The sequence below is a fragment of the Podarcis filfolensis genome (assembly GCF_964270895.1).
Source record: "Podarcis filfolensis genome assembly, chromosome: 1".
Lineage (NCBI taxonomy): Eukaryota > Metazoa > Chordata > Lepidosauria > Squamata > Lacertidae > Podarcis > Podarcis filfolensis.
This window is the reverse complement of record NC_139604.1, coordinates 9,543,745-9,563,046: the sequence shown is the minus strand read 5'-3', so window position 1 is coordinate 9,563,046 and position 19,302 is coordinate 9,543,745. Positions and strand designations below refer to the sequence as shown.

Sequence of the window (19,302 nt, the reverse complement as noted above, 5' to 3'; positions counted from 1 at the left end):
AGTAGCTCTACACTGCTGTACCTAGAAAAAGTAATGGCCCTGATTATCCTGTACGACATGAACAGAGAAATTTCATGGGCCCAGTTAGGTCCGCTGAGAAGCGCGGCACCAGCATGTGGAGTGTTTTTAGAGGCTCAATAGAGCCCCCATTTTCTCTCTTCCTCTTCTGACCAACTAAGTGTGCAGGCACCATGATAGACCAGCGATTGGACCAGGAACTCTCTGCATGCTTCCCCAGTCTGCCCTCTCCTCTTAATGCAAGTCACTGATGCACCAGAGCAGAAGTCACTTACTTTGAGAGGAGAGGGAGAGCTGTCTGGGGACATGGGCAGCATGCAAAGATCTCTCTTTTTTGGCACCGCCTTCTTGTGCGCCGTGAAGGGGGAGTAGGAAAATTGGGCTCTGTTGTGCCCAAGGGAATCCTTCACAGGCGCTGCCCCGGCGGTGGACTGGATCCTGCCCTGTGCATTTTCAATATGAACAGTAAGCAGGAGTTCTACACTGCCTTGCCCAAAGGTGTTTGGTGTATTTCATTGTCTGAAATTGCTTCCATACATATGTTTTTCTTGTGTAGGCGTCACTCTCCCTATCGCACACTGGAGCCAGTGCGTCCTCCAGTGGTACCAAATGACTATGTACCTAGCCCTACCCGTAATATGGCTCCCTCGCAACAGAGCCCTGTTAGGACAGCTTCTGTGAATCAGAGGAATCGCACTTACAGGTATTCAGTCTGCTCCTGCACAAAATATTAACAATAATTAAGACACATAACACAGCTTTATAGTGATCTGCTTTTAACCCCCCCTCCTCCCTCCAACCCTTCACTTAGAACTTCATAAATTCATGTGATTTCTTGGGAAATCCATTGGGAGTTAGAGGGAAACCATGCTCGTTGTGCTACATGTTGTATAATGCGAAGTTGTTTGTCTAGGAAGAGTTTTTTTAAAAGATACACAATTTGCTTGCCGAATTGTGTATTGTAGCATATGAAGTCTTGAATAGAACTGTATCCTGTTTGTTTGCTTGCTTGTTTGTTTGTTATAACTTCTATTTATTTGCCTCTCCGTCATAAGACGGTCATGGTCGTGCACTGTTTCTAAAATGTGGTGTCTACAAATGAGGGTGATGCTGTCATGAGGCTTTATTGTTACTTCTCAATAAGTTCTGAAACCTGAGATTCCATGCTGAACAGACATTATTATTATTATTATTATTATTATTATTATTATTATTATTCCTATACCTGTAGATGAGACTTTGGTGCCTGTGAAAATGTTGGTAACATGAAATAGATAGGAAACATGACTGATTTAATTCCTTTATGTGGATTTGCAGAAGTAATGTAAAAGCTGGAAAAAGGCCTTGGCCTAAGATAGGTCTGCGCTAAGGAAATTGATCTGCAGAACAGATTAGCCCTGGCCAGCATAAAATGTAATGGTATGTTGGTGAGATTTCATGGTGTCGTGCCAAAAACTATTTTAGGCCTAAGCGTTTTTACTTGTGGAGTATAAAGCAATGCAGATAAAACCAACCTCCTTTTAATATTGGCCCTTTGCCCATTAAGAGTTGATATTTCTAGGGTCCTGAAAGCCATTTCCTATAATCTAGCAGGCAACTGTTACTCGTCAGTGATGTACCCTGATTTTAGCTTGGACGTAGGGGGGGAAACGGCAGCACGCCTTTCTTTGTCCCCAAAATTGCGAAGTTTAGCAATCTGCGTGTGCCTGGCATGGAATGGAATATGGATGCCTTTGTGGTTTGTTTGTTTTTGTATAATTTCTTTAGCAGCAGCGGGAGCAGCGGAGGGAGCCATCCTAGCAGTAGGAGCAGCAGTCGAGAGAACAGCGGAAGTGGAAGTGTGGGAGTCCCTATTGCTGTCCCTACTCCGTCCCCTCCCAGTGTGTATCCAGGTAAATCTCGGGGGGCAGGGGCTCCTCTTGGGTTTGGGCGATTCCTTGGTAATGGCAATTATCTGTAAGCTGCTTTGAGTCCTGTCAGGGGGAAAGGCGATGTTTTGCATTGGATAAGTTGAAATCCTCCTCCCATTCCCCACCCCGTTTTTGCTGCGTACCTAAGGGGTAACCCTTTCCCTACATAAACATTATTCTACCTATCCTTCCTCCCCCCGCTGCTGCCATTCTTGGGGCTAGAGTTTTAAGCGTTTGTGGAACGTTCCGCACAAAATACTCGAAAGCTTTTCTAATCCTTGCTAACCGTAACTCCTTATTAACTCCTCCTCTTCCTCCTCTTTCCACGTAGCCCCTGCCAGTTCTGCTGGCACTTCTCCCCTTCCTGCTACTTCTGCCCCTGCTCCCACTCCTCTCACTCCTGCAACTGCCCCATCCTCTGCCGCCCCAGATGCTGCTGCCGCTGCTGCAGGGGCTCAGCCCCTTGCCGATGGCTTCACATCTCCAACTCCCCCTGCTGCTTCTTCCACTCCTTCCGCAGGTGAGTTTCAGCTCTTCCTCTGGAGGCAGGTCAGCCAAGATGCAATGGCAGCCTAAGGCTGGTTTTGTTGAGTACTACCGATTCACCGAGTTTCCTATGCTTGTGTGGTTTTCATTGGGAAAGCGTGACATTTCGTTTTCCATCCTTTCATCATCTTTCTCAGCTGCTGAAATCACCTTGTTATACTGAATTGTTTGGCTTGCTGTGTTTCTTTGTGCGTTGTTTTCAAAATGCCCCTTTGTCTACCATCTGTCTCGGTTATTTCGATCCAAGCATTCTGACAACCGTACATTATTGACTTACCATACTTTTCCGTGTATAAGACTTATGTTTTTTTCTTTTCAAATCATGGTAAAAAGTGGGGGTCGTCTTATACATGGGTAGTGTATAGGGTGGGCGTTTGATTGGTTGCTGCCTCAGCTGTCAGCGGCTATTGTGCGTGTGATTGGTTGCTGCATCAATGGGTGGTGTTGATTGGGTGACGTTTTGGCAGTTGGGCGGGTGAATTGCAGCTGCTGCCGGCGATGGGACAGTCAGGAGGCAGATTTTGCGATGCATATGGGTGAGCTATTTTTGGCAACCGCCCCCCCCCAAAAGTTCAACAATGCTGAGCAATCCTCTGCAAAAAGCTCAATGACTCTGCGCCATCTCCCCTCATTTTCTTAAATTTGAGTCCCCCAAAATAGGGGAAGTCTTATACACGGGGGCGTCTTATAGATGGAAAAGTACGGTATTTGCAGCTTGTTTCAAAAAACCAAGTTCAACATTTTGTAGGTAACATTGTATCAGAAACTCATTGCTTGGAATCATGGTTGTAAATCTTACATGATGGCAGTGTGCAAGGCAGTTTAATATTTAGAGGGAGCAACTGATCTATAAGTAGCAAAATAGATTTTTCAGGTTTAATTGATTAACCTTTTAGGGGAAAATATTGCTGTACTCTAGACTTTACCAAGGCTCTGCTTTTGGATTTGAAAGTTGAGCGGGGGGGGGGGGGCGAGAGACCACCTGAAACGAGCAGCATAGTTGGGGGTTCTGTGACTGAAACCCATTCAAACTTGGAGCAGTTCACGGCTGACTCTTACATGGATATTTGTTATTTGATTATTTTGCAGTTTTTGGCTTTGCTAAACATGTGTTCCCTTTCCATTCAAAAGTATTATGGATGTAAAAGTTTCTGCTGCAGTGGTTTGTTCCAACATGTTGGTCATCAAGTGGTGAACGTGCATATAGGAACTAAACCTTAGTTGAGTTACTCTGGAAAATCGGGCAGAGCGCACTGTGGTTGTGTACTTGTTTCATGTTTCCGTCAGCTTCTTTGAGAGCCAATGGAGAATCAGCTCAGAGACCTCCTTTTTTAAAATGCTAGGTAGAATGCTACCATTCTGCTCTGCCCCATATTCATCTTAACAAGTTTCCTTTGAAGTGTAATTTAAGGTATCCTGTCATATGTGCCTGCTATGTCAGCTGAACTGCTTCGTTTTCAAAAGCATAACATTGTAGGGTTTGTATTCATGCCGCACCTCTGAATCATCTGAGCAGCTTTTAAGGCATGTGAAAAAAACACACCAATGGGTTGTTTTCAAAGCTGTCTTCCCACAAGCAGAGTAGACTTGCACTCATGCAGTGGAATTCCACCTTCCTCTCTTTAACATTGCAGTTTCTTTCATACCTCAAATTTACTCTAGAGGGTTGGGGGACCCGTTGGACTTGGGTTTTTTTGTGGGGGCGGGGCGGCAAGAAACTGCAAGGAGGGAGGTAGGAAAGATGAAGACCCGGTGTGTGAGCCAAAGGTCTACTTATGCAACATTGGGTTCCACCCTTTGTGTTCAAACGTCATTTTAGATAAAGCTGATATATATATATATATAATTTTTTATTGAAAGTTAAATGGGACAGTCATCCCTCGGGTTACAGATGCTTCAGGTTGCGTTTTTTTGGGTTGTGGACCGCCGAAAAGTTCAAAGGGGAAAAATAAAACTTGAAAATAAGCCAGCAATGGAAGAAACAAAACGCAGCAGCTAAAAAGCAGAGGTAAAAACCGCAGCTGGCTGTAAGAAAGAAAAGGGGCGAGCACGGGCTGCCCCGACCTTAAATGAACCCTACTAAGCCCGCCCCTGCAGCCAGCCGATTGGCTGGCTCGGTGAATAATAAATACTGATGAATCCCGGGATTCCCCAAGTCGCGCGGGGCTGCAGCCAGCCCTGCGACGATGTAGAAGGGGCGTGCGCCCGCAACCCCCCCTTATGTCGGGAGTGGCTTTGCGGACCGCCGAAACCCGGAAGTACTGGAACGGGTTACTGCCGGGTTTCGGCGGTCGCGCATGTGCAGAAGCGCCGAATCGCAACCCGCGCGTGCGCAGAGCACCACTTCTGTTTGAGAACGCTGCGGGTGCGAACGTGCGTCCCACACGGATCACGTTCGCAACCCGAGCGTCCACTGTACATAACCATATATGTCCATCAAGCATGGCGAGACGAAATAAAAGAGAGAAAAAGGAAAAGAGAAACAGCACCTGTGTAGAAGGGAAAGCGAAGGGGGGAACCCAAAATTGTATACTTTACAAAGTTGTTACTGTACCTCACCAGATCTTCACCTATTACAGTATTTGTAAGAATGGATTCCAAATATTGAGTTTGTCCATGGCAAGTCTGCGTTTATATGCAAGTTGTTCATATGCTGCAAGTTTGTATAAGTCTTCAATCCAATGGTAGAAGGGAGCCACGTTTCTGTCTTTCCAATTCAGCAGTTTCAGTCTTTTTGCTGTGGTAAGGGCATGGAGAGTCCACTCATATGAAGCGGAAATCTTTATGTGAAAAGGCAGGATTCAGCTTCAACATTTTTGTCCTTACCCTGACACTTTTCTCCCTTCCGAAACAGGTCATCCTGTTCAGTTCTACAGCATGAACAGACCTGCTACTCGGCACACCCCTCCAACAATAGGGGGCTCTTTGCCGTACAGGCGTCCTCCTTCCATCACTTCGCAGAACAGCCTTCAAAACCAGGTGAATGGAGGACCCTTTTATAGCCAGAACCCAGGTAAGATGCACCGCAGTGAAAATCAGTACTCTAACCCACCAACAAAAATGCCAGTGTTGTGGTGCCTTTAAAGATCTAACCACATGTTGTCGTGATGATGAATAATTTGACCTTTACCTTAAAATCCTAAATATTAATCTCTGATTGCAGGGAAGGGGTTGCCTTTCTTTGATAAAGTATTATATTTGAAATGTGGCTGTTTTGGTAATTTATCAGTTTGTCTGTACTTTCTGCATTTTATTTTCCTCTGGCCTCACTGTTTACAAGCACGCACCCCATTCCCCGCCCAAACCATATACCTGTAACTTGAGATAACACTTTATTCATCTGATGAAGTGGAAACTAATGCCATGAAAAGGTTAGTCTTTAAGATGCCCAAAGCCTCGGTGTTTTCTGCAACAGACAAACATGGTTATCCCTGAGACAACGTTATGTTTTCCCTCACAGTTCTTAGTTCACTAGGTGGCCAACTTGCTAAAGAGATGGCTTGTGTTTGGAAGGAAACCTGGCTTGAATCAGTTGCACATCATAGAAGCAAGCATGGGGATCTTGTCAGTTTGCTAATGTTTCATAGGAGATCAGTTGATGGAATCCTGAAGTGCACAACTGCAAATAGGCGTGTGAGTTGATTAGTCTGAGAGCCTGTAACTTGACAGAAGCCACACTGGTTGAGCTTCATGACTTACCGTATTTTTCGCTCTATAAGACGTACCAGACCACAAGACGCACCTAATTTTTGGAGGTGGAAAACAAGAAAAAAAAATATTCTGAATCTCAGAAGCCAGAACAGGAAGACGGATTGCTGCACAGCGAAAGCAGCGATTCCTCTTCCTGTACTGGCTTCTGGGATAGCTGCGCAGCCTCCATAAGATGCACACACATTTCCCCTTACTTTTTAGGAGGGGAAAAGTGAGTCTTATAGAGCAAAAAATACGGTATGTTGTCGCATAAGTCTGGCTCTTCCACACCTAAACCAAAACCTGTCTACTGAACCTAAGTGCCTAGAATATATATGCATGTTAATAATGGATCTTCACTCAGTGCACATAACCTGCACGATGTCTGGAGTTTGCACACACCTGTTGAACTTGAATATTTGTGTATGGAATATTTTGTGTTTCTGTGTGTACATGTTCTAAACATGCCGAGAAGTGTCCCTAAATATGACAACGCATAACACTCACAAATGTGAAAAGGTGTTAATAATAAACATGACTCTTTGCACGCTGAAGGAGAGAACCTATGATTATTCACTCTTTTATGGGGAGACCGACTTCTGAAGGTTGGTTTTTATGCAAAGGTGTTTTCTGGATGCTCAGCATCTTTTGTGGAATCCTTTGTTGCGGTAAGAGTTGTTAAATGGGTGGCCCTTCATTAGTCGGTCATTTTGTTGTCGAGGCACCACAGAAGATGCCAAATAGCCAATAAATATTAGGTAATTCTCATTCAGTCTGTTTAGCCAAGCAGAATGTTATGATTTAAAAGGGTAGCTTGCTTGGATTGCAATTTTACAAAAAGAGTGGCTTTCCCGTGGCGCAAATAATGAGAGGTTTGTAAGTGTAGAGTTTTAGCGAATGAAGATGGGATATGTCATTGGACTTGGACCTCATCCAGGGTAGAGGCAAAAGGACCTTCAACAAAGACTCACTGTCGGGAGAGGACTGCTGAGGGCAACCAGATTACTGTGGTGCCATAAAGAGGGAGGGAAATGGCAGGGTAGGGGAGCAAGGAATCCCATTTGAAAATTGGCCTGTTACCTTTTCATTGAGGGAGCATCAGAAGAAAAATGCATTTGAGAACATGGGCTTCAGCAAGGGGGAAGGGGCGTGGTGCTTGCTGGGGGAGATCTTGAGACTGGTTCTCATTCTTTTCATTGTACATGAAGTGCAGATTGAAATGCACTCCTGCATAGACTTCCCCATGTTACAGGCACACTCTGTACAAGAGAAAGCAAAGCAAAAATAGGTTCTGCACACGACAGCTTGATTTTAAAAACGAAGTGATTGGCAGCAACCATGATCTGAAGCGGCAAGTATATAGGTAGCTCAATTTTCAAAAAGTTGTGAGTGCTGAAATATTCTCATTTAGAAATGAGTAGCACCCACTGAGTAGCACAGTGGCGCTGTGGGTAAAAGCCTCAGCGCCTAGGACTTGCCGATCGAAAGGTCGGCGGTTCGAATCCCCACGGCGGGGTGCACTCCCGTCGCTCGGTCCCAGCGCCTGCCAACCTAGCAGTTCGAAAGCACCTTCGGGTGCAAGTAGATAAATAGGGACCGCTTACCAGCGGGAAGGTAAACGGCGTTGTGTGTGCTGCGCTGGCTCGCCAGATGCAGCTTGTCACGCTGGCCACGTGACCCGGAAGTGTCTGCGGACAGCGCTGGCTCCCGGCTTATAGAGTGAGATGAGCGCACAACCCTAGAGTCTGGCAAGACTGGCCCATACGGGCAGGGGTACCTTTACCTTTACCTTTTAGCACCCACTGAACGACTCAGCAGAGAGTGAAAGAAGAGGAGTCTCTGACATCATTGTTCTGCCCTGACTCTCAAGTTGCCAAGACCTGGGGGCCGGGATTGGGTTTTGCTTCCAGTTAAACTGTGACTCCAAGTGCAGCTACTTTACCTACCCATAGAAGTGAAAGATTCTCATGGACTTCTGTGGAAGGCAGTAAATTGCTTCAGCTGCTGTCTCAAAGCCATGCAGAATGGTGCTTAATCGCATAAGCACACTTCTAAAACCCTGTTTTAAACAGTCAGGTCACACTGTTCATGAAAGTGTTCTGTGTTCTGTGTGCTCAGAAACACCTCAAGTAAAGTTATTCTAAGTCCCAATCCTGAACATTTTCTCAGACCGGGTTAAGAGATTGCTTTCTAATTTGCTTGTAGATTTTGAATTTTTATGAAGAAATGTGAAGCTGTAAACGTTGGTCTTTGGTAATGCAAATGCAGGCTATGTAAAAATGAAGCCCTGGAAGGTCCTTGTGGGTTGGGGAATATTTTCCCTGACTGCACCAGACTGTCTTCCTAATAGCCAAGGATTTCTGTGCTTCTGCCGGACTTGTTTCAGGACTGGTTCTGTGGAGACTGCAGGAGACGAATCCCTTAAGCATCAATTATTTCTGTATAATAATAATAATAATAATAATAATAATAATAATAAGTTATTTATATCCCTCCCTCCCCAGCCAAAGCCAGGCTCAGAGCGGCTAACAACAATAAAAATAACACAGTTTTACATAAAATCACAATCAATTAATTGAAATACATTCTAAAATCAATTCAGAATCAAATTAATGGCAACCATTGAGCTAGAGTTCTATGAGGATTACCAAAGGAGGGGGTCTTGGCCAAAGGCCTGGTGGAACAGCTCTGTCTTGCAGGCCCTGCAGAAAGATGTTAAGAAACAAGCCTGATGATTAATACAGCTTAAAGCAAATTTCAGTGTTGTCCTTGGCAGCTAGGTTCAAGTTGACCTGTTACTATTTTTCCTCCCTTTTTCTTGCATTGAGTAGGAAACCACAGTGCCCATGCAATCTCTCATGTTTTGGGTTCAACTTTTCTAACCGGAGGCCTGCTTTTTTATTGTTGTCGTTCCTTTTCTGCAGTGTCTCTTGCGCCACCGCCTCCCTCTATCCTACAGGTAACTCCTCAGTTACCACTCATGGGATTTGTGGCCAGAGTTCAGGAGAATAGTAAGTATGCGTTTTTATTGTCCTTTGATTCAGGTAGAGATATTTTAGTAAGCTTAAGCTCACCTGCAGGCGTTAGGTTTGGATGATGACAATGTCTCTTGATCACACACAACCTTGTAATGCCCACTTGCTTATCATCTAGCAGACGTTCCACATTTAGATTGGTTGTTCATAGACTGTTTCATAAATTTTGTGCATCTACCAGTCAGCAGCCAAGACAGTGCATTTTGCAAAGTGTGACGCTGTGGTCTTCTGCCAGGCAGAAGCGGAACACTTTTCATGTGGGATTGGGTCGATTACCTTCTGCCCCCACTGCAGCAGTGTCCACATAGTGATTAAACTCAGAGCTTCAAAGTTCCTGCTTTACAATCTAAAGGACATGCAGTCCGCCCCAAAGCAAAAAAAAGCGACTTAATCAGGAACTGCCATTCAGCATAACCATATGGGATTGAGAACATAAGGACAGCCCTACTGAATTCAACCAAAGACCCACCAAGTCCAACATTTTGAGGCCAGCCAGATATCTATAAAAAACCACTAGAAGAGTGCAAGAGCTATAGCACTTCCCCCCCTTGTGAGTTCCCTAGCAAATGATGTTCAGAGACATACTGCCTCTGAGACTGGATTTGGAAGAGGTAGGTAATGTGGAACATGAATCTCTCTAGAAAAGGGCTGGTCCTCCAGCACTGCTTAATTGTCAGAGATGATGGGAGCAATGGCCCAAAGACACCTGGAGGGCCACAGATGAGCTACCTCTTCCCTAAAGTGGAAAAGCTGCTGTTTTTATCGATGTCCAGTGTTTGAGTGTCAGACTCGATGGAAGGTGAACTTTGAACCTTGATCAGTGATTACAAGCACTGCCTTGGATCTTTTCTGTAAAAGGAGGACAACCCATCGAAGCAGACACTAGACAGAGGCAGAGGGGGGAAAATAAGACTTGTAAAGCTCTTAATATATTGGACGTGCTGTGTAGCCTTTAAACTCTAGGAACTGCAGTGTGGATTTTTCTAGGAACTGCAGTGTGGATTTTTGCTCCTCTAGTTTCAGACACACCTCCACCCCCACCCCCAGTAGATGAGCCAGTCTTTGATGAATCCCCACCACCACCACCTCCTCCAGAAGATTATGAGGAGGAAGAAGCCGCTGTGGTAGAATACAGTGACCCATACGCTGAAGAGGATCCACCGTGGGCACCAAGGACCTACTTGGAGAAAGGTACATTTGCTGGAAGTTCTAATCGTAGAGTTAACAGCTGAGGCAAGAGTCTTTTCCAGCCATTTGACATGAGTTCAGCTCACTGCACCTTACTGGCGATGCCTCATCCTTGAGATCCTTCAGATGTTACATCCAAAATGTTGCCCGGTGGTGGCACAATGTAAAATTAACATTTTACCAGTTGATGGTGTGTCTCAGAGTCCGATCCACTTCCTTCAGCATGAGGGAAGACAAAGCCAACGTTGGCCAGTCCCTGTGAAGCAACTGCTGCTCTCTCGGCTGGTGCTGGATCCTGGTAGCCGGTACTTTGCTAGTTTCCCCAGGATTCCAATACAAGCAGGGAACGGCTTGGATCTGTGTTTTGTTGTTGTTGTTTAGTCATTTAGTTGTGTCTGACTCTTCGTGACCCCATGGACCAGAGCATGCCAAGCACTTCTGTCTTCCACTGCCTCCCGCAGTTTAGTCAAACTCATGCTGGTAGCTTCGAGAACACTATCCAACCATCTCATCCTCTGTCGTCCCCTTCTCCTTGTGCCCTCCATCTTTTCCAACATCAGGGTCTTTTCCAGGGAGTCTTCTCTTCTCATGGGGTGGCCAAAGTATTGGAGTCTCAGCTTCAGGATCTGTCCTTCCAGTGAGCACTCAGGGATGATTTCCTTAAGAATGGATAGGTTTGATCTTCTTCCAGTCCATGGGACTCTCAAGAGTCTCCTCCAGCACCATAATTCAAAAGCATCAGTTTACTCTTTTTTTTTTTATTTAATAAGCAAGCCAGCTCTTTCAAATCTCACGGTTTGGTAAGAAAAACCTGTTTTCCATATCCTCCCCATTAACAATTGTCATTCTTTCAAGCTTGCACCACATGGCTGGGAAGTAGGGTCTGGCTGGTGGGCTGGATCCTGAACTGCCCCACTCACTGGGAACTCCACTTGCTCCTCAGTGCCAAATGCATGCCTGCTGGGATCAGCTTGACTTGTCTGATTGGAGCTCCCAGATGCAACCGTTCCTGCCTTCAAGCAGGGCTGGTAAGCCAGAGGGATCAGCTCCACATAGCTGTTCTGGTGGGAAACACTGCATTGGCTTTCATTCAGCACTGATTGCAATGATCTGGTTTGCACTCTAGATCCATTATTTCCTTGCAGCCTTGCCTGCTCCACCCCTGACTTCAGGGCATGGCTGTTGGGAAAATGGCCTCACAGGCCAAATTAGGACCCTTTGGCAGACTTAATTTGACTCCCATGCCTGTTGAGTGACTGTCCTTTAGTATCCTTTGCTCTGTCACATAACAGATCACAGCGTGAAAAAGCATATTGAATAGTAAGTTAATTCATATTTCTTATTACATCTGTAAGCCAACATTAATTCAAATTCCCCCTTTTTTTCCCCTTGGAGAGGAAAGAAACGAAAGAAGTTTTTGTGCGTGAGAAAGAATGCAGAAAGAAAGGGAATCTTAGCCGATTAAAAAGTAATTCCATAAGGTCTTCAGCCACCTGAATTTGTGGGCCGTAGTAAAACAGAACTATGCAGAACTACCAAAAGATAATGGAAGTTCTGCATCTGATATACTAGAAAAACAACAATAGGTGGACAGTCCTTTTGAACTGAATTGGTTTTTCTTTCTCTCTTGCAAATCTTTCCTGGCCTGTTTGTTTTTTTTTGCTCGTATGCAGAAACTAAATTCATCTCCATTTCATCAATGCACAAGTTTGAGAAAGGAAACGAGCAGTTAGAATTCCTCGATAGACCTGCCTTTTGCTACTTTTAGGAAAGCAAGCAGCATTTTTAAAGGATGCGTAACCCATCAATTTACTATGTGGGGACTGTTCTCACCAAGATCCCCTTTTTATTATATGAAACCAGAGGGGGAGCATCATGTTGTGTTGACTTTTTCCAAAATAGTTTTATACATTGGTCATTTGGGAAACCCTAAATAGGCTTCCTCTTTTTCAGTGGTAGCAATTACTTGGTTCAGTCTTTTGTATATTGGAATGAGAGGCGTGGAGTAGGCCAAAATTTCTCCCATTTTTATTTTTAGAACTGCAGCATTTTGCAGCACAAAATATTCTGAAACATCGAAAGTCACGTTTTGGCCTTTTGGGCGAGGAACTGACTTCTTGCGCAAATAGGGAGAAAGACAACATTCAAATCGGCTACTGCTAAAGAGAAATTTCTGCTGTTTGGGAGATGAGGGATTGCCCAAATGAAAGCTATAATATGATTTTGACATTGCCTTCAGTTCAGGCAACTGCTTTCTTGGGATCTTGCTATTCTCTCCTTTTTCTGTTTGCTCCTAGTTGTGGCGATCTACGACTACACTAAAGACAAAGAAGATGAACTCTCCTTCCAGGAAGGCGCCATCATCTACGTCATTAAGAAAAACGACGATGGTTGGTATGAAGGGGTGATGAATGGAGTAACGGGACTCTTCCCAGGGAACTACGTGGAGTCCATCATGCATTACTCAGAGTGAAGACAGCCACAACAAGAGGCAGATTTGCACCTTGCTTGCCATGAGGTTGTTGGGCTCCCCAGATCTTCTCCAGTGGCTGGGGGGCCCTGTCAAATGAACTGAAGGAAGGAAGGATCATTGTAAACAAAACCACTCTTATTTTTTTTGTTTTGCTCTCCCCCCCCCCCCAACCATTTTATAAAATAGTGATTTGAGTTGTTTTGGAGAAATGGCTCTTCCATTTGCCAGCGGCGGCTGGGCTGAGCGGAACGACGTATTTGAATAAGCTGACCGATTCGGGTGTAGATATAGGAGATGTAACGAACTTGCCAATTAACCGATCCGTTGCTCAAATTGTGACCCATTCAATCAAGACATGGGATTTTTCTCAGGAATAATGTAAGCCCTGGTATTGGGACATCCCAGATGCCAGTGCTGAAGGGTTGGCTTCGATAGGCCATCCACCCCCCTCCTTCTTTGCCTTTCCCCAAGTCCCCATTCTTCACTCTCTTACTATTGGAAGAGCGTTATTGTACTGGCAAACATTTTGGGGGTCACACACCAACTGGATCTCAGGTTGGTTCCTTGCATCTCTGACCCAAAACACTTCTGCAGCTGTTCAGCGCATGTAGCCTGATCCAGGTGCACACGGAGCTGGTTTCGAATCACATTCCTCTTGCTTTGATAACACAGGAAGCTGTAGCTTTCTGCTTGGCCTCCTGTTATATAGATCCTTGAAAGCTTCGAGCGAGGCCTCTCTCATTTGGTGAAATGGTTGTTAAAAAGTTGGAAGGAAGATGAAGCTTGAAATTAAGATTTGGGCTGCCTCCCTATTTGGAAAAATATCCAGGAAATAGTTTGCACCCTCCTCTCTTAATAAGTGACATATTGTCCAGATTCTGCTTTCAGAATACGTATAAGCCACATCTTGTGGTTTCACATATCAGGCTTCAGCCCTGGTTCTTCTCCCGAAGGCTGGCTGCAATCTTCTGAAATTACCTCATGTTTTATAGTTTGTGGAATTAGAATAGAGAAGAATTCAATATCTCTAGAGGTGGGGGAAGTTTGAATTCATTCACAAGTTTCAGCTAAAAGTTGGAGCTGCTTGGCTCAAATATCATCATGCATACCAATCGGATGGTACAAATTGACTTCAGTGCATATCATGAAAGGCTTGTGGAGGCAGGCAGACAAATGTGGCCAAGGCGTGTTAGCTGATCTTGCTAGGAATCCAGAGGGCTGCCTTCTGTTTTGGTTTCCTTTGATGGCAAATTAGAAACGGAAGAGAGCTTGAGCTACCTTTTCTCCAGTCTTTCAGATGGGTCATTTTCTTAAATGTGAGAAGCCTGCTGTAATGGCTTCTTAAGTTTTAAGGCCAAACTTGATGACACGTGAAATGTCTTTGCTTTTGGTTAAATTGCAGCTGTCCTATTCAGGATCAGGCATGGGATAGTAGGGGGCTAACCATTTCCCCCCCTACATCACAGTTCCCTCAAAAATAGCCTTTTCCAAGCAGTTGTTAGTTGCAGAAGGACGTTGCTGCCGCCGCCAGTGGCAGTTTCCCTCTCATACAGAGAGCAGCCTTGAAGGAATCCCTGTAATTTTTGTTGGAACCGTGATGTGGAAGAAAATGTGTCTCCCCTCCCCCCCCCAATATGCCACAGCCCCAATCCTGACGCCCATAACAGCAACCCAAATGAACCATGGATATGCAAAATTCAACCACACCTCTCCCTGACCTGTTGAGTCTTCACTTGAATAGTGACCGAAAAGTGATGAACCTGGGACCACATGTTATGCTAGCCTGCCTTTCTTAACACCAACTAGCCAAAATTCCATGAGACCAGCAAAAAATGTGGTTTTGCAGGCATCTAGTTCCTCTATCTGCGCAGGCTGTCTTGGCTTACCCTCTGCAACTGGTGTGCTCGGAAATCTTCTTCATCATGCTTTGCTCGAGCCAGGAGCAGAATTCAAGCGGTACCAAGAATCTAGCGTAGATTTTATGTATCTCCTATCTGCACAGTTTGCTTATGTGGGGAGCGCCCGCAAAGATAGCAAAATCAGTGCTCTGAGCAGCTCTAGCCTCACTAAAATGGGATGGCTTTCAGGACTGGCTTGTTTGACGGAGTCAAGGCTTTATGGGGCTGTAGTCCTATAGGCACTGGAGCATTAGGGCAAATTTCTGGCATGATCAGTCTTTACTTCTTGTACAGAATGCACATGATAAGACTCCTACATATCTACATTGGTGCATGCTCTGTCTACCATGAGAGGACGTTGTCTTCTATTATGGCCACGATGCAACCATGCACATATGTAGGTATCGGCGTGTGTAATGTTCTGTGTGTGTTGGGATGCACACGGGCCCGAGACCACAGCTCGCCACACAAAGAACCTGCACGGAGATGCAGACTTCTGCATATGTGCTCCTCAAGGCCCTTGCTCAGCTCGACACGATAAACCCATGGCGCTCTCCTCTGATTCTGTGCAGGAGGAGGCAAGTCTCGGATATTGTTCTGGGCTTTGATGCAGAATGCCTGCAAGAGAACTAGGTGCTGGAAAGAAATGTTATTTTCCTTTCTGCGCAAAGCACATTGTGTACCTGCAAGGTAGCGTGCTATGTTGCAAAGAGCTTTTATTGCCGTGAAAAATCTGAAGGAAACGAGGCAGGATAATGAGGATGCTTGAATTAGAGTTTCCTCCTTCTCCAACTGCTCCTGCGGGGAGGGGAGCACCCCCCCACCCCCCTGTTTGGGGACCCATCTTAATTTTCCCCATTGTTGATGCACTTTAAGTCTGGTACTGGGCCCTTGACTTCTCGAGAATACTTACCCCCCAATTAAACCTCACACCATTGCTCCACCCTCCCCCCCACAAAAAAAACCAAACAGGTTGCCTTAGTGCCGGATTCGTCACATCTTAAGAGAGTTGCTGTCTTCTCAGCCCTTCTGGAAAAGGCCACAATATCGTTCATCTTAGATTATACAGCTGACCAAACAGCAGACCTGCAGTTCCGATGCCGAAATATCATAATCTGTCGCTTTTGAGGTTGCAGCTACCGGAGCTTGGTTTTATTTCTAAGAGCAAGGGAAGTTGGCCTGGAGTGTAGGTCCAATCCGGACAGATTCCTCACGCGCACAAGTTGTTTGGAGAAGCTTCTGAGATTGTATCTGTAGTGGGTCCCCCCCTTTTAAAAGTGCTTTCACTATAGAATTGGTTTATAAGGAGCTTCTCTGCACTGGTTTTTTTTTTTTTTTTAATGGTTGCATTTCCTTGGTTGTGTGGAGAGGGACTCTGATGATTGTTCCCGGCTCCTGTGGTGGGGGGCAATGCCAAGTGTTGCCCTAGAAGACTTGATTTTTGTGCCCGTTCCCCACAAACCTCCCGGGCCAAGATCACTTTCCATTGAAGCTGCTGCAGACGGTCTTTCCAGATTGCTCGCCTCTCGCTGGTCTTATGCTTTCTATTCTGCAGTACTAACGTAAAGAAATTTCTTGGATTTTACGCTTTTTTTATTTTGTACAGTTTTGAATTCTGTAGAATGTTTAGGGATGATATGTACACAGCCCAAAGTAATCAGACTTTGTATGTATGTAATGTTGCATAGACTGCATGCTATTTCAAGTCAGTGAGGGTGGTACTCCATCTATCGGTTGTAATTTCCTCTAAACGTTCCCTTTTTAAATTTAATGTTTACTTCTTTTTTAAAGAAAAGAAAAGGGGGTGGGTGGGGGACGGGAAAAAGAGGGTGGGGGGGACAGGCCTGGGAAATTGGAAATAAAATCATTTTCTCCCCATAGAGTCCTGCTTTCAAAAATCAAATTGAGGTGTTAAAAAAGTTATGATGATTTGATCATTTACTTTCAGCCTCTTAAGTGCAAACAGTGTAAGAGTTCCATGTATGATCCGGTATCAAGCTCCTGATCATTTATTCCTTCATAAAATGGCTTTCATTCCCTTGGCCTTCCTTCTCCCACTCATGCAAGTAATGGATCCAAGATGTGTGTGTTTTTCCTGCCGCTTGCATTGGCTTCCTGCTTAAAGACAAAATCTCGTTTTCCACAACACCAGGAACAAATCCTTCCAAGCCAGAAGAGTTGCCAGTCTAGAGTAGGAATGGTGTATCGCTGGAGTCTTTGCTTCCGGTTGTTGTTCTTTCCAGGGGCTGCCTCTGCTCTGCTTTGTGTAAACTTACCACTGTCCCCCTAGTTTTGCTCCTGAAGCCTTGCGCACATATGCTATGTAAAGGGGAAGAGGGACAAAGACCGTACTCCACGGCTCTGCACGGCACACAAGCGTGGCACAGAAGGTGCTCTGGAGACCTGCAAGTGAGTTTTGGCTTGCTACCTTGGACTATAGTAGCAATGTTTAGAAGGTGGGGGGGAGAAGAGAATTTAGTAAGAGGCTCACGAAACGTTGGCTGCCAGTTTGCAGATGCTATGCGCTGCTAATGCTCAGGTTCGGAGCCGTCACTCGAACATGCGGATGGCCTGCTTTTCTTTCTTTGCCCCCCCCCCTTCCCCCCATTTTGGATCATGTCATGACGATATTAAAAAGTCCCTTTGTTCCCGACTCTCTTCTGTAATCTTGCATGCAAATATTGGGAAAACCCAGGCCTGTCCGTTAATGGGACATTGCCTGATGGCAGATCCCCATCATTGGAGCATCGCTGAGGACCTTGAGTAAACGGGTCCCTTTCCACAAGGTTTCGGGGTGGAATGAACCTTGGGAGCTGTTGAGTTTTCGCATCAACATCTAGCTGTGTGGGGTGATTCTCTCCCCCCGTCCCAAGGAGGATAACGGTTGCCAACGTACTCTCTTTAAAGTAACAATTTCTTACCTGGGCTGCCATCATTCAATTTTTGAAGTGGCATCTTCAGTAAGTAGAACTGACTTCTAGTGTTTTCCAATCTCTGCTGGGCGAAAGCCTTAAATGTTCAGTTTTTCTCAGTGTTATCCCATTGATCTCGGCTTTGAGCCAAACACAAAGCAGGAAACACTTTCCCCTGTAGGAAAGGGGGGCTAATTCTAAATTTCCCCAAGCAAATTCTGCCGGGGAAAACCAACCAAGGGCATGGCTAGGTTTGGTGCTAAAATTGAATGGAGCATGATGTATGAATGGAAATAGGGTGTCTTCCAATTTGTAGTTTCTGGGGCAGCCTTTGAACACAGAACAGTATTTGAAAGTGTCATAAGCTTAATGAGGGGAATGATGACTTTAAAACTTGATAACCGGGGGGTGTTTTCTCAGTGATGCTGGTTAACCTCTCGGTGTTAACTTTGTGTGTGGGAGACATAAGAGGCAGACATAGATGTTAAAAAAACGGTGCACAGCTCATATCCTAAATGAAGATGGGGATAGTCCTTGTTCACGAGAAATGATTCCTTGCAAATGAGAGAGAATGGGATGGTAGCCAACTCGTAGGTTTTACTCATAAATGGATCCGTTGAAATTAAGGAAATGTGACCAATTTCACTGGGCCTACTGTGAGTAAAACTTAGTTGGATAACACCCATGACTCTTAAACCTGCAGTATTAAGACACTCACTTTTTCCAAATGAGGAGTGTTGCGGTATTTAAACGCAAAATGAAGCTAACTGATGTTGCCTAAATCTAGGTCGCCTTGATATTTTTATTCCAAAGGCCAGATTTTCCCAGGCAACTGAAATTTGGAGGGACTGTCATTTTTACCCGAGTATTAGATTTACCAACTTCTGCAGCTGCTATTATGTGTATGCAGCGTTTCACCATACCTTTGTTTGTAGTTACTGTGCTTTCTTGAGAAGAATGGCATATGCCTCTCTTTTTTCCTAGCGCCGTTTCTAAAGGCAGCAAACCGGCATGCCTTGAGACGAGCATAAAATTTTGAGACCAGAGTTGTGCTTGGACCGGAGAATGAAATTGTATGCAGTTCAGTGATTCTTTTCTTATTGATGATGCTATCTATCGTGTGTACCAAATTCTAAAGAGACCGGGTAAAAAGCACAGGCTGGTTTCTGTTAGGATCTTGCTGAATGCTCATGGATGAGATATCTCGATGACCAGGTGCTTATTTTTCTCACGTAACTATCATTGCTTATGTATGGATAGGTTTCTGAAACCTATCGCAATGGAAACAAACTCCAATTTGGTTTACACTGAGCAACTTCTGCTACTAGTGGCAAGTGTTTATTTCCTGAGCTCTTGTGGTGACCTCACAGATGGTGAGAATTGTGCAGGATTCTAAAGAAAGCCCTGTTAATTATGTTTTACTGTGTGTGCCATTAAACCACCTTCCAGTGAGTGAGGGAGCATAAATTTTTAAGAGTTTTTAAACTGTATTTGGAATTAACTGTTGCTGTGTACTAAACACTCTTGTTATAAGTCCTAAATAAAAAAAGAAAGCACACTCCAATCCCCTCCAAGCGTCTTGAGGTTGTCCCCTCCTTGCCAGATATGGCATTAATTGAACTGCTGTGTGGA

The 19,302-nt window shown here is 44.9% G+C and overlaps 1 protein-coding gene across 15 annotated transcripts in view; it reads left to right on the top strand.

Annotated features, from left to right (window-relative positions):
• The window catches only part of ABI2 (abl interactor 2), a 75,118-nt gene extending 55,884 nt beyond the window's left edge, over positions 1 to 19,234 (top strand). For 3 of the 15 annotated variants that reach the window (XM_083630216.1, XM_083630221.1, XM_083630213.1), the window contains 7 exons: positions 575 to 721; positions 1,786 to 1,910; positions 2,260 to 2,448; positions 5,329 to 5,487; positions 9,089 to 9,175; positions 10,217 to 10,390; positions 12,685 to 19,234. In XM_083630216.1, coding sequence (XP_083486342.1) covers positions 575 to 721; positions 1,786 to 1,910; positions 2,260 to 2,448; positions 5,329 to 5,487; positions 9,089 to 9,175; positions 10,217 to 10,390; positions 12,685 to 12,860 — 1,057 coding nt within the window. In that variant the 3' untranslated portion in view covers positions 12,861 to 19,234. The remainder of the gene's footprint in view (positions 1 to 574; positions 722 to 1,785; positions 1,911 to 2,259; positions 2,449 to 5,328; positions 5,488 to 9,088; positions 9,176 to 10,216; positions 10,391 to 12,684) is intronic. The other 12 variants (XM_083630223.1, XM_083630225.1, XM_083630222.1 and 9 more) reach the window with 7 other exon arrangements.
• Positions 19,235 to 19,302: the final 68 nt, after the last annotated feature.